General features: G+C 44.3%; 1 protein-coding gene across 1 annotated transcript in view; it reads right to left on the bottom strand.

Moving 5' to 3' along the window:
* Positions 1–8,945: 8,945 nt before the first annotated feature.
* The window catches only part of NXPH2 (neurexophilin 2), a 35,479-nt gene continuing 28,517 nt past the window's right edge, over positions 8,946–15,907 (bottom strand). Inside the window, exon 2 of the mRNA XM_083841164.1 lies at positions 8,946–11,674. Coding sequence (XP_083697290.1) covers positions 10,931–11,674 — 744 coding nt within the window. The 3' untranslated portion in view covers positions 8,946–10,930. The remainder of the gene's footprint in view (positions 11,675–15,907) is intronic.

Genomic DNA, 15,907 nt, shown 5'->3' with positions numbered 1-15,907 from the left:
GGAATGTCTTCTGCAAACTAGAATGAGAAAGGTACCATTGCAGATTTCTTAAGTTGGGGATTTTTCTTCTGTGCCATAAGTAAATACCACCTATTGTTATCAAGTAATTGATAAGCAGAATGTGCACAGGTGATGAGGGCTTTTATTTCCAGTGAGTTTGAGTTGGAAGGACTCGACACCTTCACACTGCAGGCCAAGTACTCATTCTTCCCATTTGCACCTAGCAAAATTTTTTTTTGCTCCCACTCTCCTGGATGACAGCTGCTTGGGGAATAGGTGAGGAGAAATGACACTGAAAAATAGATCCTGGCTCTGTTGTGAGCGCTGTGCTCAATAGCCTGTTTCTGAGTAGGTGGATGGCAGAGTTATCATAACTGCACTTGGAAGATCTGCAGGAAGAATAACTCAGAGGGGAACGGTGATCTTTCTTTGGTCCTTGCCCAGGAACTGCGTTAGCGTGATGCGTGTCCTTCTGGGGCCCCGTAATGGGATTTGAACAAAAACGTGTGCCAGAGCCTGCAAGTTGTAAATGATACTTGTCAGGCTGGCTGGGAAATGCTTTTTCGATTGGTTAAAGAGAGATTACCTCTTGTTCTTTAGATGTGCTGCTACATTAACATGCCAGGCATGAATATTACTGTCTTAATAGCCTTCAAAAGTGACAAAGTTATAGGATCTGTTCATTAGCTTTGCCTTTGCTTGAAAAATCATTAAAAAAAAAAGAGCTGTTTTTCCTTAAAAATATGTAGTACATATTTGAAAATGTCCATACAAGTGAGGGAAATTCTAAAAATCAATGAGCTAGAGGTTTTATGTTTAATAACACAGACGTGCAAAATGAAGAAAAACAGCTCTTATAGCAGGTCTTGGTACTTCCCTCTTACAGCTGTTGTTACCAATTCTTAATTTGTCACACTCATTAAAGCTTTGCCAAACGCTTCAGTCCATCCTCTTACGTGTAGGCAAATAGTGGTTTGAACCAAGTCAAATTTTGGGGGTGTGACCAATTGAAGGTGCATAAAACTGATCAAGTTCCCAAAGAATGGCTACTTTGAGTGTATTGCAACAGTTTTGAAAGCCCAGTTGTGCCTTCTAGCAAGTGCAGTCCTTGTCTTCAGAAAAGGCTAGTTTATGTATAGGTAAGCACGTATATGAAAATGTACAGAGCAGAGGTATTTTTTAGGCAACACATTACCTTTGGTATCTGCAGTTCTAAAGGGTCTCCATGCTTCTTGCAGGTTTTTAAATATTGCTGCAATGGAAAGGTAAAGAACTTCAGGTTTTGTAGATTGCAGTGTTTTAAGTGTTTTCATATAAAGTACAGATTTGAGTCCTGACATACAAAATGCATTCATTATATTGTTTTTAAATTGACCACAAAACTCACGGCGGCAATCCTATCTTGTGTAAGAGCAAGCTAACCTACAAGCTCCGATATTCACCATGTTTGTTGAAATGGGGCTGTTTTGTGGTGGAGCAGAGCAGCTCAACACAAGAGGCGATGTTATGCAGCCATGGGAAGTCAGGGCTAAGGAGAAGTATTACACGTTTGAAACTTTATCCATTGAGGTCTCCTTGTAGGAATCCAAACATTACAATGAAATCCTACTGGTGCTGACAAAACTGCCCCAGGATCTCTTTTAACAACCATCCCTATTACCTGCTGCCTTCCATCAAAAGTTAGACTGACAGCCAAAATTACTGATGTATAACTTCAACCCTATCCCTTCTGGCCTTTGTCTACCTGTTTTTGTGGGTAGTGCAGAATAGACTCCTGTGAAGTCTATCCCTGTCATTAGGAGTCATCTTGTATCCTGTGATCATCTGAAGATCCACTTTCCTGTAGAGAACTCTACAGATTTATAGGGAATCATCTCAAAATTGTTAGTTACAAAGGCCTTAAAAAGCTGAAATAAGGCACTGCGGGTCTGATGTACTGAATTATCGCTGCGTACATAAGTCAGGATTCAGGGAGAAGAGGCAGATGTGATGACGGTACAATTTGTTTTCTGAAATGTTAGTTGAGTGGAATATTTCCCTTATTACAAAAATGCATTAACCAAATACACGTGCGTATTTTGAGCATCAATATTATGTTTTCATATCCTGCGCTAGATTAAAATGTCAATCATAGTATCCATATTTCATGGTCCTCTAGAAGCCTCAGGGAAGGCGCACATGTCTAGTGTTACTCGTGTTCCGCCAATAAAACAACGCTCGAGACGGAAATCTGTGCAGGCCATATCGCAAGATGTCAAATTAATTGTACCAAAATAATGAGTTAGCACCAAATGCTAATTAAATATTGATGGAAGTCATACTTTCAATTATCTTCATTATGGTGCAATGTTTTATGTAGACATGAAATGCTTGGAATGTGGGCATATATTTTAATTAGTCTTGTCATATAAAAATACTTGAGTTATTTCTCTTCTGTAAAATCCATTTTTAATGTGCTGGAGGTCCATGGCCTAGTATCTTTTTGATACAGTGGAATTTATTAAGTGCTGGTGTTCATCCCTTTTTCTTCTTCCTTCCATTACAAAAACCCAGAGAAAACAACCATCTTTAATGGGGAGGCTCTGTAAATAGGGGTTCTGCTGCTGCTAGCCTGGTTGGCCATGCTCTGCCTCCATGCCTTTTCTCCTGGTCAGGGCACTAAAACTTGGTGACCCTGCTTTGAGCCTTTGTAGGATTTCTAGTGATGGTGTGAACTTGCTACCTGAAGTCCTTTGGTTCTCCTGGAAGAAGAGATCAGTTTCACCTTGCTGAGAGATTTCTGGGCATTTGTTCTAATTGATGCTCCTTCAGTGTCTCCTCTCCTCCTTCACAAGGCTTTCTGTGCTCGGCTGAACTGAGATGGTGGCGGGTAACTTGCTGCAGTTAGGCTACAGGAGCAGAAGGGGAAGGGTCAACCGCGGCATCTCAGTGTCAAAATGGATAGCAGCTATAGAGTGGTTTAGCAGAAAGAAATCCAAAAACATCAGTGTTGCAGCAGGAAACTGAGCTGAGGCAGAGGAACAAGTAAGTAAGGTGTAAGAAGCCAGAACAGGATGGCAGGGCCTGCTCCTCTCTGCACTGGGGAAAAGGGTTTTAAGCTGAAAAAGAATGAACAGCTTTTGAGATAGGGCTTAATTACTCAAAGCTGCAGGACTATGTGTTACTAGGACTTAATTGCCTAGAGACTAGTAAGAGTCGTGCCACAATATTTTTGTACAGGAAATTCCCTTTGGGGAAAATGGGCAAACTTACCCCAGAATTGACAGTTCAAACACATGTAGTGTGCAACCTAGTTTTCCTCAAGTTCCTTGAGCTTTCATAGAAACACACACACAAAGATTCCCAAGATTAAAAGTGCTCCTGTAAAATGCTGTCCTAGAACTTTAAGGGGGGAAACAAATAAGGATTTATCTTTAATAAACTGAGGGCGGAAATAAACAGGTGAAAATTAATCCTATCTGCAGACTTCGTGGAAAGGAAAAGTTTATGTCAACCCAATGCTTGGATGGACATTCCCAAGCTGGGCTGGATAAGACAACGTTGAAGTTGTGCTATTTTGGGGAGGGGGTGTGAGGTGGGGAATAATGCTCTTCTTCTGTCTCTTGGCCATAATCATTCGTCTTTACAGGGTGAATGCTAAGGATGCTTACAGCAAAGCCTGCATGCTGCACTAGTGTGTGTCCATGCCTCCATCTGCGGGATGGGTGAAAAAAGCCCAGACCCCACGAGCATCGATACGGTCATTTCTGAGAGCACTGGAAACTTGAGTGGGTGCTGGTAGGTGAGATATGATTAGAAAGGAGGGCACAGGGCTTTTCCTTGCGGAAGGTGCAGCCTTAGTGTTCTTATCTGAGCATAAATTGTTCCTAAAAGGTGAGCCTGATATTATTCACTGTGGAATACACATGAACCCTGTGAGAGGCATCTGAAAATTACCAGCGGTGAAGCATGGCAGAGCAAAAGGAGTACTTCAGCTGAAGAATAGATAATGCCCAGCAGAGCATAACTGCGGTACCAGCTGCTGAGAGGGTAATTCAATGCTCGTAATGATTTTCAACTTCATTCTAAAACTATCACTTTGGAAGTATTCCTCATCTAAAGTACAAAGTTTCCCCAGACCATCAGAATAGAATCTCTTCACATCCTCAACATGTGAAATTAATGACTGGATATTATGCTGAGAGCCATTTAATTAAAAACACTCCCATTAATAATGCAGTTGGAGACTGTATGTGTATTATGTAATTAAAGATAGTACATCAGTAAATGATACTATGCAAAACCAATTCAAAAAATTCAAATGAAGCAGTGTAACATAAGGAACTTAATTCAAGTGGGAATAAAAGTCAATGTGAAATAAGCTCAGTTTTTCCTGGGAGCTGCAATTAATCTGCTTCTGGCAATGCTATTCAATACTTATGTTTTAAATAAAGGGTTCTGCTTGTTTTAAAGGTAACTGGTGTAATGTATCAAATACATTTCTCTCTCCACTTCCTTTACCAAATAAAATTACAACTATCCCTTCTATCTCTATGCACTGAGCGTGGATGATTTAAGGGGTCTGGACTGCCTTGCATGCTATTCATCCATGGTACCATTTTACTTTGAGCAGCGAGGTTGTGCTTGGCTGTCACAAAACGCTGTGGGTCTCGTAAATACAAATACTTTACAACCAGCAGAAGGAAGTTGGAAGAGGGGGCGCTCCCTTGGGACAGAGCAGTCACCTGGCATCGCCTCCACCAAACTCAGCTGTGCAGGTGCCTTGGTTTCGCAGGATTTCTTTAGCTAATCCAGATCTTCAGTGATTGAAGCCAGAAATGCTGCAGTTAAATGCAATTGACGTAAGGCTCCTTAATTCCAATCCACTTCTCGAGTACTAGATAATGTTAAGTAGGCTTGCTTATCATCTTAAATGTGGCATCTTGAAGTATTTTTAATCCTTTGTTTTACCTCCCCAGAAATATGTGTTAAATATTCTGCACTGGGCTGTTAGGTTCGTGGTATAAGTCAGCTCAGCATCACCAGCCACTGTGGCGTGTGCTTCAGAGACACCTCAAAAGGTGCAGGAAGAGCCTAAGTAGTATTGACATAAAATAGAGTCAAGGTGTCTTAATATTCAGTTCTCTTACCAAGCTGAACCATAAAAGCTTCTTTTGAAGTACTTCAATTAAAATCAGCTTGACGAATTTTGAAACCTGGGCTTTTTTAGAGCAGACTACACAAAAATAGATGTGAATTGTTATGCAAGTGGCTGTAGTGGGTAATACTGGTGTTGCCACGTACCCAGAGCTTGGCCCTGTAGAGCTGGCGCTGCCCCTGGGGTGGGACCATGGGGTCCCGGTGTCCGTGCTGCTACCTTCTCCGTGTCCCTGTGAGGCGCAGCGGCCCAGCATCCATCCTGCCTGTGAGCAGTGGCATCGTGTCTGGGCTGGAGAGCCCCACGTCCTCCCTCACCCGAGAGGAGCACCCTAGAAGAGCTCAGTGTGAGTTGTTTCATCGGGGACTTCCAAAAATATGGATGGGGGGGGGGCAGAATGCAGTCACTGCCCACCTGTCTGGAAAACTCACAGCTGGGGGACATGTATCAGCTCTCAGGGCTGATGAGGTGTTTATCACCTTCATCGGGAATGCCTGCGTGATGTTCCGAGTCCCAGCTGGAAGGAATTGAGTTACCTGCTTTGAGCTTGCCTGCGACTGTACGAGCTGTAGGCTGGAACACGGTTAAGGTTTAACAGGTATGCTCAGAGAGTTTGGGCAGCTGCAGTGTGCTGTGGCAGCCTTGTGCAACCTTCACCCTTTCCCTGACGTGGTTCAGTGCTGGTGAGCGCAGTGGATCTATGCCTTGGCATGCATGTGGGTGCTGGCAGCATCAGTGCTACCTATAGGGCCTGTAGACCAAAAGATCCCAAGTCTTGTTTCTTGGGAAGTAACGTTGGCTGTAGCAGATAAAACAAATTTGACCAATGCTACAAGATCCAGGCAAACACAGTGATAGCTTTAGTTGCTCTATTTTTTTTTTTTTTTTTACCATTTTAAACTTTAGGGCTAATTCATATAGCCTCACTGTCTCATATTCCACTCTTCACTTTCTTGCCAATTTGGAACCAATTATAATGTATCACCTTTCAGGAAGATCACCAGCGTATTTGGAGCTGTTAAGATAAGGTAGCCGAAGCTTAATTGACTGCATAATGATGGCTGAGCCACATACTGTCTGGGAATGAGGCAAGAGACTAGGGAAGCTGAATTTGCATTTGAAGTGGCTAAAATGTAAAGCAGCCAAGGGCAGGTATACAGAATAACTGGAACGTGAGATGCTAGGATCAGGGTGATAATAAAACTGTTTTCTTTACTAATGTTAGTCAAAGGGAGAGGTGCAAGGTGAGTAGTGGGACATCAGAGGAAACGTTTCAGAAGCAGCTTTTGCTTCTCTCCCGGGACTGTGCCCACTGCCACGGTCAGGTTGCGTTCTGCAGGGTCCTGTGCACTGCTCCCATGGCCCAGGTCTGGATGAGATCCCACACCCTGCCTGGAGATCCTGCTTGAGAGTGCCTGCAGCTCGAAGTCTTCTGGCTGAAAACCTATGGGTGTTCCAGGCTGGTGAGCTGAGTGATTTGGTGGGCAGCAGCAGTCTGCAGGGCGATATTGCTGCGCCATGAGGCTGGCAACACCAGCAGATTGCATCCCACTTGCATCACTACTAAAGGTAGATCTGAGCAGGCTGTGCTGCTGACATGTGGCTTAGCTTCTTTTCTCTGGCTTCTGAGACCTGAACCCACCTGGGACATGATATCGACCTGTGACCCTGATTTTGGAGACCTGTGAGGGGGTTATGCTAATTCCTGGTTTTTAGTCAGTGACCAATACGGTACAGGTAATGTTCTCTAAGTATACACTTCAGTGCTAGTTGCCCATGTGTTAGAAACATCATTTTATTTATTCATTTTAAAATACAAGAAGGAAACTGCTTCTGGTGGATGCATCTAAGAGATGTTCACAAGAGGCAGAGATGGGAATGGCATAGTCTAGCTTTCCAAATGATACAGCCTACAGCTAAAAATGTATTTGATTGATGTGTGTTTCCTTGAGCTGCTTAGTTTGCGACTTGTTATTGTCTTTTCTGCTGTGCATATTTGAATAGGAACAGTGGTAATGACGAATCATTATTATACTATAAATAAAACATTATCCAGATTATGCTGGTCAACGGAGCATAAAACAAATAGCAAAATCTAATGTCCTTGAACCACCCATGATTTTGGGGGTGGGAGGCAGCAGCTCGGGATGCTGATTTGCACTGAACACCTTCATATCCGAGTGATGGGGAGAACAGCAGCCAGCATATTTAGTAACGAGTTTAAATTTTTATTTGCATTTATATAAATACATGCAAAACTCCACTGTTGAGATTTGGATTGATTTATAACTCAATATATTAAACTTTTTTGAATTAGATGAGAAACATTGGTTCTTCGTTCATAAGTCATTCCTGCTCACTTGGGACATTTTCTAAAAAATGGTGTATTTCCTTTGCTTCCAAGCAATTATTTTAAGGTGCATGACATTTAATCTACTAAATTCTTATTTCAAAAATCTCTGGATAAGGGTCATGAGTGACAATTATTGAAATTTGAAACTTGTATAAAAAGTCATCTGCTTATACAGAAAAATTCTTTTTAAAGTAGTGCCTGTTCTGTGTAAAATTAAATTTTGTTCTGTTTACACAGGTAGTGAAACTTGAGTAAATGAAGTCTGTCACTGTTAGGTTCATTGGAGCGTAATTTGCTTAACTTGCTAGGCTGAAACACTTTCTTTTTAATCTGATTTGTGACTGCAAGTCCTTTCTTGCAGTGATTTTTCTCAAAATTGATCATTAAAAAATGTTCTGTAATGATTTGGGGCTGATTTTTAAGGTACTGATCAGAAACAATGCAGTGGGTGGGGGTGAGTTTTGCGACATAACCGGTTTTGGTACCAGGGCTCCTTCCCTCGCAGGGTCGAGCACGGAGCCAGGCTGCCCAAATGCAGTGGGGCTGGAGGAGGAGGAAGGGGAAAAGGAGGAAGAGGAGGGTGGTGGTATATGGCTGCCATTGCTGAGCAGGCCAGAGCTCCATGTGGGTCATCCTCTCCCTGGGCCGACGTTTGGCCTGCTTTAAGGCAAACCCTGAGCCTTCCGGGGCAGCCTCTCCTAGGTGCAGGCCCCCCAGGCCAGGGCCTTTTTCTACGTGGAAAACCTTCAGCTCTCGCCGGCCTACGTTGTGTTTGCTGGTGCGTCAGGAGAGGAGCAGGGCTGGCAGTGGTCGCTCCTCAGCCCTTAGGGGAGAAGGAAAGCTCCTGGGGGGGATTTATGGATGGGCCCAAGAGTTGATTCAAGTCATCCGCTGCTGGCTGGGCACCTGTCTTCTCCGTGTGTGAGCCCATTTTGCTACCTGGCGCTTGGCTCACAACAGGCGGAGGCTTGAGGCCTTTCCCCAGCCCTGCTCGCCAGCCCCAGGCCCTGGGCCCTCACCCTGTGGTGCGGGAAGCCCAGCCTGGGCCCTGGCTCTGCAGCTGCAGGTGGTGAACCCAGCTCCTACCCCAGAAGCTCCCCTAGCACGGACAGACCAAGCAGCAGGCCCCTGAATCTCCACAGAGCCTCTGCTGGGGAGGAACCCGGCAGACATGAGCCCAACCCCTCTACTTTTAATGCCCTGGTTCAGGGGCCTTACGTAATTATTAAGCAGTTTATGACCATGCTCATCAAAACATCCACTTCTCAGCTGCCATAAACGCTATCAAACTTATTCAGCCCAGGCTTCTAGCACAGTTAGGTGCGGGGCAGACTTAAATGTCTCATAGAAGAACAAATTCCAGTTGGAAAAATTACTCAGTGATGTGTTGTAGTATCTTAGTTTTTATGCATAAGGACACAAAGTGATAAAAAAATCAAATATACCACAAGTGAGTGACAGATTTAGCAAACTCTCTTTATTTACATACAAATACATGTACACATATATTCTGTATATGTACACATATTCAAGTGTATATACATATATGGTTTCCACGTACTCTTCAATAAATAGCATGTAGGGTTTTCTTTTAATTGCCTACAGTGCTGAGTAAAAATACATGGCAATAAAATCATGGCTTACAGCTAAGTTACAAAAGCACCAAACACCGAACCCATAGCAATAAATCCAAGCTTATATACAGCTAGAACGAGGACACGCTATACAGAATACAAAGTAGAACATCTTGTAGGAATCGACGATAATTGACAAACTAAAAACATCATTTAGAACAGGAGAGACTCTATAAAATGGAGGAAAACATTTAGATTTGTGATGAAACAAAACCACACATTTAAGTTTGTCACCTAAAGAGAAAACCAAATTAACCATTACCTTTATATTTTTGACAGAATAAATTTGTGTCTGTGACTTTACCATGGAAATCAGAATTAATCTCATGAGTGAGTCCTTCTGAGCTGCCAGTCATTTGTCTGGGTGCATAACACTTGAGCAAAGTATTTTAACAGTACTTCATCTAAGCTGCGTGTAGCTTCTTGGGCCCTGCATGTTAGTTTGATTATAGGTTAGAAAAAGCACTTCCTCAGCCAGCTTTTTGCATGGGACCTGTAATATCAGTGGCCTGTGATAGCAAACCAGCAGCAGCAGTAAAATCAATACTGAAAGAAAGCATGGGGGATTTGTGCTTGGCGCTGTACCGCTGGAGCTAGCTGCTACTGACTTCTGAGGGAGTGACAGCTTTGCTTCCGAAGCAAATTCCTAGTCAGACCCTTGGTTTTTACAACTAAGAGATGCTTTCTGTACAAGGCGTGAGTCTGGCTGAATGTTTTCGTATCGATAGCAATTGTTTGAAATCTGCTTTATGAGGTGAAGCTGCATAGATTTTTGTTGTCCTCTTTGTTTTTCATTGCTTGTGTACTGACCTTCAATATGCAATGCAATGCTAAGGAAGACAACTGGGTGCCGTTAAGCAGAAAGCCTGTGTTACTCAGGCATCATCCTTATGCTGTGATGTATTTTCTTTGCCACAGTATAGTGGTAGCGAGACAATTGCTTCCTTTGAGGGGAAACCAGCCCCTGTTACCATTTTCAGACTTAAACAGAGATTATCTTTTTCCAGGGTATGTACATTCTCTATCACCATGAAACTAGTACTGGTGGGTGTGTGCAAACACTTGAGAATGATCGAAACCAGTGATGACCACAGAAGGAAGAAATGTACACCAAACCTGCACACCTGGTGGGTCTAATAAACTAAAACTCGTCAGTTTTTAGTTACATCATTGCATATCCATGGGTAAAAGTCTGAAGGAAGAACTACTCACTCTTCACTTCAACAAATACGTACACCTACTACAACTCATAGAAATGCAGCTTCCTTTCCTTTTTCCTAGAAATAACACTTTCAATATTTAGACTTGATTCTTTGAGCCCTGTGTGTAGAACATTCTTTGTGACATTAGTGGGAGAGCTGTTTATTTGGGTTTCCATATAAGCAGCTGAGAATCACTTGTTCTTTATACTGTCACCTCCTAAAGTTCCCAATAAGAAACAGGATTGTTTCCTGCTAAGTGTTGTCCAATTCACGTAAAAGATAACCTGTCTGCCGTTGAGTCTTCTTTAAAAAAACTTATTTTCACGATCGATGCTCATTACAGACAAAATTTGCTTTGATTTCTTTTTTTCATCATGTGTCTGCCTGGTGGCTCCCTTGTGAACGATGAGAGCGCTAAAGTGCAACGGTCTCAAATGAAAATGATTGTTACATAAACAGTTTGATTATTTACGATACAGCACGAACACAGCTACAGTTTTAAAAGACTTTTTAACCTGATAGGAAAACATATTTCTCCAGAAGGTTAATGGGAATGCTGATTTTTATGACTGACGCTGGATCTCTGCAGTTACTGGTGGCTGTCTCAGCCGGAGGACAGGTACGGAGTCTCGCTATGGTAGTTGTAATCAGGACAGACCTTCTGCACCAGTTTGTAATCTACGCTGTAAAAAGCAATGTAAATGCAGATAACTTTAAAGGGTTTAGAACACAACCAGGAGACATGGCTTTGAGTCTGCTCTTGATAGCAGATCTTGGAGGGGTCGAAATTGCACAAGGCAGTTTTTTTAGCGCGATCTGTTTTTTCGTACTCTATCCGGCAATTGAAGGACTTGGATTCCTTGGTCTCCAGCGTTGACTGTGGAGACGACTCAAACTCAACCACCTTGGAAGGTGGCACCAGGCTTACAGAAACGTTCCCGAGACCTGTGGAGTTATGTCGGAAATAAACGCTGAAGGTGCCGTTGCCATGATCAACGATTTTCCCTGTGATCAGGAGGTTCAGTTTAACAGTTTTGATGTTAGAGTGGAAGTCGCCCCATCCAAACATCTTCTTGAATTTCCCAGTTTTTACGATAGGTCTGCGTTTAGTTCGTGCGAGAGATTCCTGAACCTCCGTGATGTTGGACAACCAATCCCAAAAGTTTTCTGTGCTGTCTGAGTAGGACACCTGGCCGTGTTTCAGTACTGGAGATGGCTTAACAAACAGGCGTAAGGGATTGATGATCCTGGAGTGGACCACGTTGTCGACCAATGTCTCTGCAGCATCCTTGTCTTCCCAGTCCAGCACGTCTGTGGCTTGCACGACTTGATTAGCGTCACAGAATACCTGTGTCAAAACAGAAAAAGAATTGCATGAAGTATGAAAATAAAAATGTCAAGATCCAAAAGGAGCCATTCATATTTCTTTTTATATCAGTGGGGACTGAACCACATCTGTGCCAGTCCAGTCACGCGGACTTCTGTAATGAGTAATTTCTACCGCCCCATGAAAGCTCAAGGATTTTATTCACAATAGTTTACGGCAGATGCAAAAAGCTCAATGAGAGCCATCCAGGGGAACAAATGCATAAATCTCTGGACAGGTCGAGGACTGTCACGTGTCAAGCAAGGCACACTTTGCTCACAGATGTGTTAGATAAAACCATACCTAAGGAGGTAAGAAAACCTGAACAGCAAAGCAGTATATCTACTGAAAGATGGGGTGACAGAGAAAAGCAGATTTTTTCCATTCTGTTTTCTTTTTCTGCTTACTTAACCTGACAAATGCTTAAAATCCTCCTATCTGCACAATAAAATGTTTATTATACATTTGTATTTTTGGTCTTGCCTCTTCCATTCCTTCCCTAACTTGGTATGCCCACTTGTGCTCTCAGTTTGAGTCAGACTGTGAACGAAATCATAGCTTTTGGTGCTAAGCTGCCTGTATTTTGCAAGGCCTAACCTGCAAGAAGTGCTGAGCAACGCCACTCACAGAGCACGTCTCTTCATTTCTCAGAAACATGACTAGGGCAAGCTAAATCTAATGCAAAATAGTTTGCAATCAGAGAGCAAATAGCAATTTGTAGCAGTGACAAAAGGTGTTAGCTTTCAGACCCACGTGTCTCAGTAAATATCAGGTTCCCAATTTAATGCACGGAGATACTGCCTAGGTACATTCTTCCTGCACACCCTGAAAGGGGAGTCCTGTTGAAAATACAGAAGTTGAGCATATGCTCAGGAAGTCAGAGGTAGGACCTGTGTTTTGACAGGCTAGAAGTGAACATTTGACTTATTTTAAGACCCTCGAAGTCTTAAACATACATTTTGTAAAATGTGTTTGCATGTTCATTCTCCTCAGGGCTATCCTACACCAGCATCCTCATGTACAAACAGAAGCTTTTCAGCTGCGTTATCGTTCACCAGCATGTTACCCATCGCATGAACGGCATGAAAAGCAGCTTAATAGGGAAAGAACAGAGTTGTAGCGTGTCCCACCCCCAAAGAAAAACTCCTTCCTCCTCCTCCTGGCAAAATGCTGCCCTGAGTTTGTCATGGATCTCGCGGGGCCGGGCGCTGGATGGCGGGCTGGGGAGGAAGGAGCGCCCCTCCATAGGTAAATTATTTTCTTCTTTAGATTGGAAAGGGGGAAAAAGACACCAGCGATCACTCTCAGCCTGAGACCTTGTATGTCAAGTCTCTGCCGCCATGCTACGTTTTTTATGGCTGAGCTACGGAATCGGTAAAATAGGAGATCTTAATGGAAGCAGAGACGGATGCTTATCGGTGCCAGCACGAATACCGCTGTCATAATGATGCTGGGGGAAGCTGTCACGGTGATGGAAAGCTCCCGGTGAAGCACCGCATGTTTATGCATGGGTCCTCAGCCACTGCTAAGCCAGCCCAGGGGCTGAAGGTGAGCTGGGTGGCGCTGGGAGCAGCTGGCACCCCAGGGAGGGAGCTCCCTGCCGCAGGCTGGGGCTGGCGCTGAGGATGCGGGGCTGATGCAGGCGGGATGCTGTCCTGCGGCAGCCCCAGGCTCCAACGGGGACAGGGCTGAAACACCAGGAACTTTGGCTCCTACTCGAAGTGCTAACGACCACTCAGAGGCCCAGGCACCCACAGCTGGTACCTGGCTGGGGACTGCGGGGGGCAAGGTGAAGGAGCACTGCTAGCCCCAAAGCCGCTCGGCGCGCAGGAGGTCCGGGCTTTGTGTCCGCACACAGCTCTGCCTGTCCTTTGGCAAGGACACAGGGACACACACAGCCGTCCTTCTGGGCCGCTTTCCTTCCGCAGTGCTTATTGGTATGTGTGCAGCGGCTCTTTGGCTTTCCTCCCCTTCCTTGTAGGAAGAGATCTGGAGAGCACTGAGCCATGTGTTAGCAGTAATGCTCGGCGTATGGCTCTTCTGGGGGCGCTCACTCCAAATGAGATAGCAGAGCATTGCTTTCGGAAGTGCTTCTTTCCACAGGCTCCGATATAAAAAGAAGAAATATGTAGTATAAGGTTCGGGGGAGCTAAAGAATGGGAAACATTACCGCATGCTAAAACAAGTCAGGATTGTCACATCGGGAAGGTATTAGGGCACAGTTATTTCAAAACCGGGGTGGTGGAATTGCGGAGTTGTGCCATGCCAAGCCACTGCCACGACGTTTAATTGCGTAGGTGTTGCAGTGAAGGAGCAGGTGGTACGCTCACAGTGAGACCTGCCGCTGGAGCTGCGGTGACATGGGCTGGTTCATGTGGCAATGAACTGGCTTTCGTAACACAGGAATACAAAACCATTAATGTGTTGAATCATGAGGATGCAATATTCCTGTTTAAGGCACATACAGCACCCAATAAGCACTGCTGCTTCCTTAAAATGAGCATTTTTTTCCTCCTCTCTCAAACAGGTTGAAGACTACAGGACTTGGGCAGCCTTAATCCTTAATTCTTGACTCTGCCTCCTCCTGCTGCTGTCCTGTTCCCTCATTTCGTTGCAGGAATGAGGCTCAGGGGCTGACAAAGTTGTCGGCTCAGTCAGTCACAGGGAGGGGACTTTGCGAGCCCTGGATGGTACATTTGTTGTGTTCTGCAAACGTTCAATAAATGGTGTCTAACAAAGAACAGCCTGGTTCTGCTCGGTGCCCAGCGCAGGAGCACGAGTGAGGGCGCCTTGTTCAGAAACATGAATAATATTTGTACAAAACCCTTTGTGTGTGTGCACAGATTTCTGCTATTTTAAATAAAGCTTTCTGCAACATGAGAGAACCAAGCCCTTACACCTCATTTGCCGCTACACATTGCACAGACCCTTCACGTGATGACAGCCGTTTGCTATTAGCAGGGATGGGCCGATGCGTTTTGTCCAGCTGGTTATTCACTTTGGTTAGCAATTTCCGGGAAATAAAAAAATCCGTATTAAAAGAACGCAGCGCATGCTGGAAAAATGACCTCCTCAGCATCTTCCCATCTCACTACGATGCTTCTCTATAGTGGAAAATATTGCTAGGAGGGTATTTGAAAAAATCCTAGCTTAGGGAAGTTTGTGTATACATTTAAATAGATGGCTATTGCTGTAGTTCTCCTCTGCTGCACCTGCATTTTCCCATTCCCTCCAACCCATCAATTCCCAAGCAGAGGAAATCGCCTCATCCATTTTCTGCATTACAGAGGCTGTAAACTGTCATCCCGTTACCCCCAGATTTCCATCAGACCGCAGACACTTGCCCGTACCGGGCATTATCTTGGACCTGTCGCGCTGTGCAGAACCCACAACACGCCTTGCCCTTTCGGTGGGGTACGCTACCCACAGAAGCAGTTCAGACCGAAGCATAACATCGTGTTTATTTGTGTGGTTTTCAGCTTCAGACCACTGGCTCTTCCTGCGTGCTTCTCTGAAAGATTGTGATTTCTCTTCAAAGCCTTTCCTTTCCATGAATGATTCTGATCATGGCAGAGAGGCACACGGTTAAATGAGATCCCTGTGAACTATTTTTAAGAAATTAGCCCGTGTTGAAGCAACACCGGTATCAGTAAATGCGATATTTTTCGTATTTGTCCCATTAAATTTGTGCTCCCACACCTTCCTCTGTGGGCAAGGCACTAAATAAAGGAGGAGCAGACGTGCAAGTGTTAATGCTTTGGGGATTTTATCCAGGTTAGTCATCAATCACCAGCAATCATTTCTATAGCTTCACCCCTGCCAGGAATCATTTAAAAACTGCCGGCAATTAGCTGAAATAAATAGGTCTGGTGGGATAAACTGCTCTGAAGCACCAGTCTGCCACTCGCCGGTGCTGTGGCGAGCGTTTTATCCCGCAGACAAGAGAAAAACTTGTCCTGGGGGAGCTTCCAGTGGGCTCCGAGCTCTCTGCTGGTCCCAGCCCTGCCGCCGCATCGCGAGGGTTTGTATTCTTCTCACTGCTGTAGCTGCAGAGGATGCTGCCCTGGCTTCCTCGTGCTAATCTCAGCATCTTGCAAGCCACGCGCTGCAAGAATAAAGCAGAATCATTGAGCGGCCTCACAAAAACCTTGCTCTGAATGGGGGGGTAGGAGGAAGAGAAATAGCTCTGCTTTATCTGTTTGAAAATTCAATGAT

Source organism: Anser anser, assembly GCF_964211835.1.
Source record: "Anser anser genome assembly, chromosome: 6".
In the NCBI taxonomy this organism is placed as follows: Eukaryota; Metazoa; Chordata; class Aves; order Anseriformes; family Anatidae; genus Anser; species Anser anser.
The sequence above is the reverse complement of the archived record's forward strand: the minus strand, read 5'-3'. Positions and strand labels throughout refer to the sequence as shown.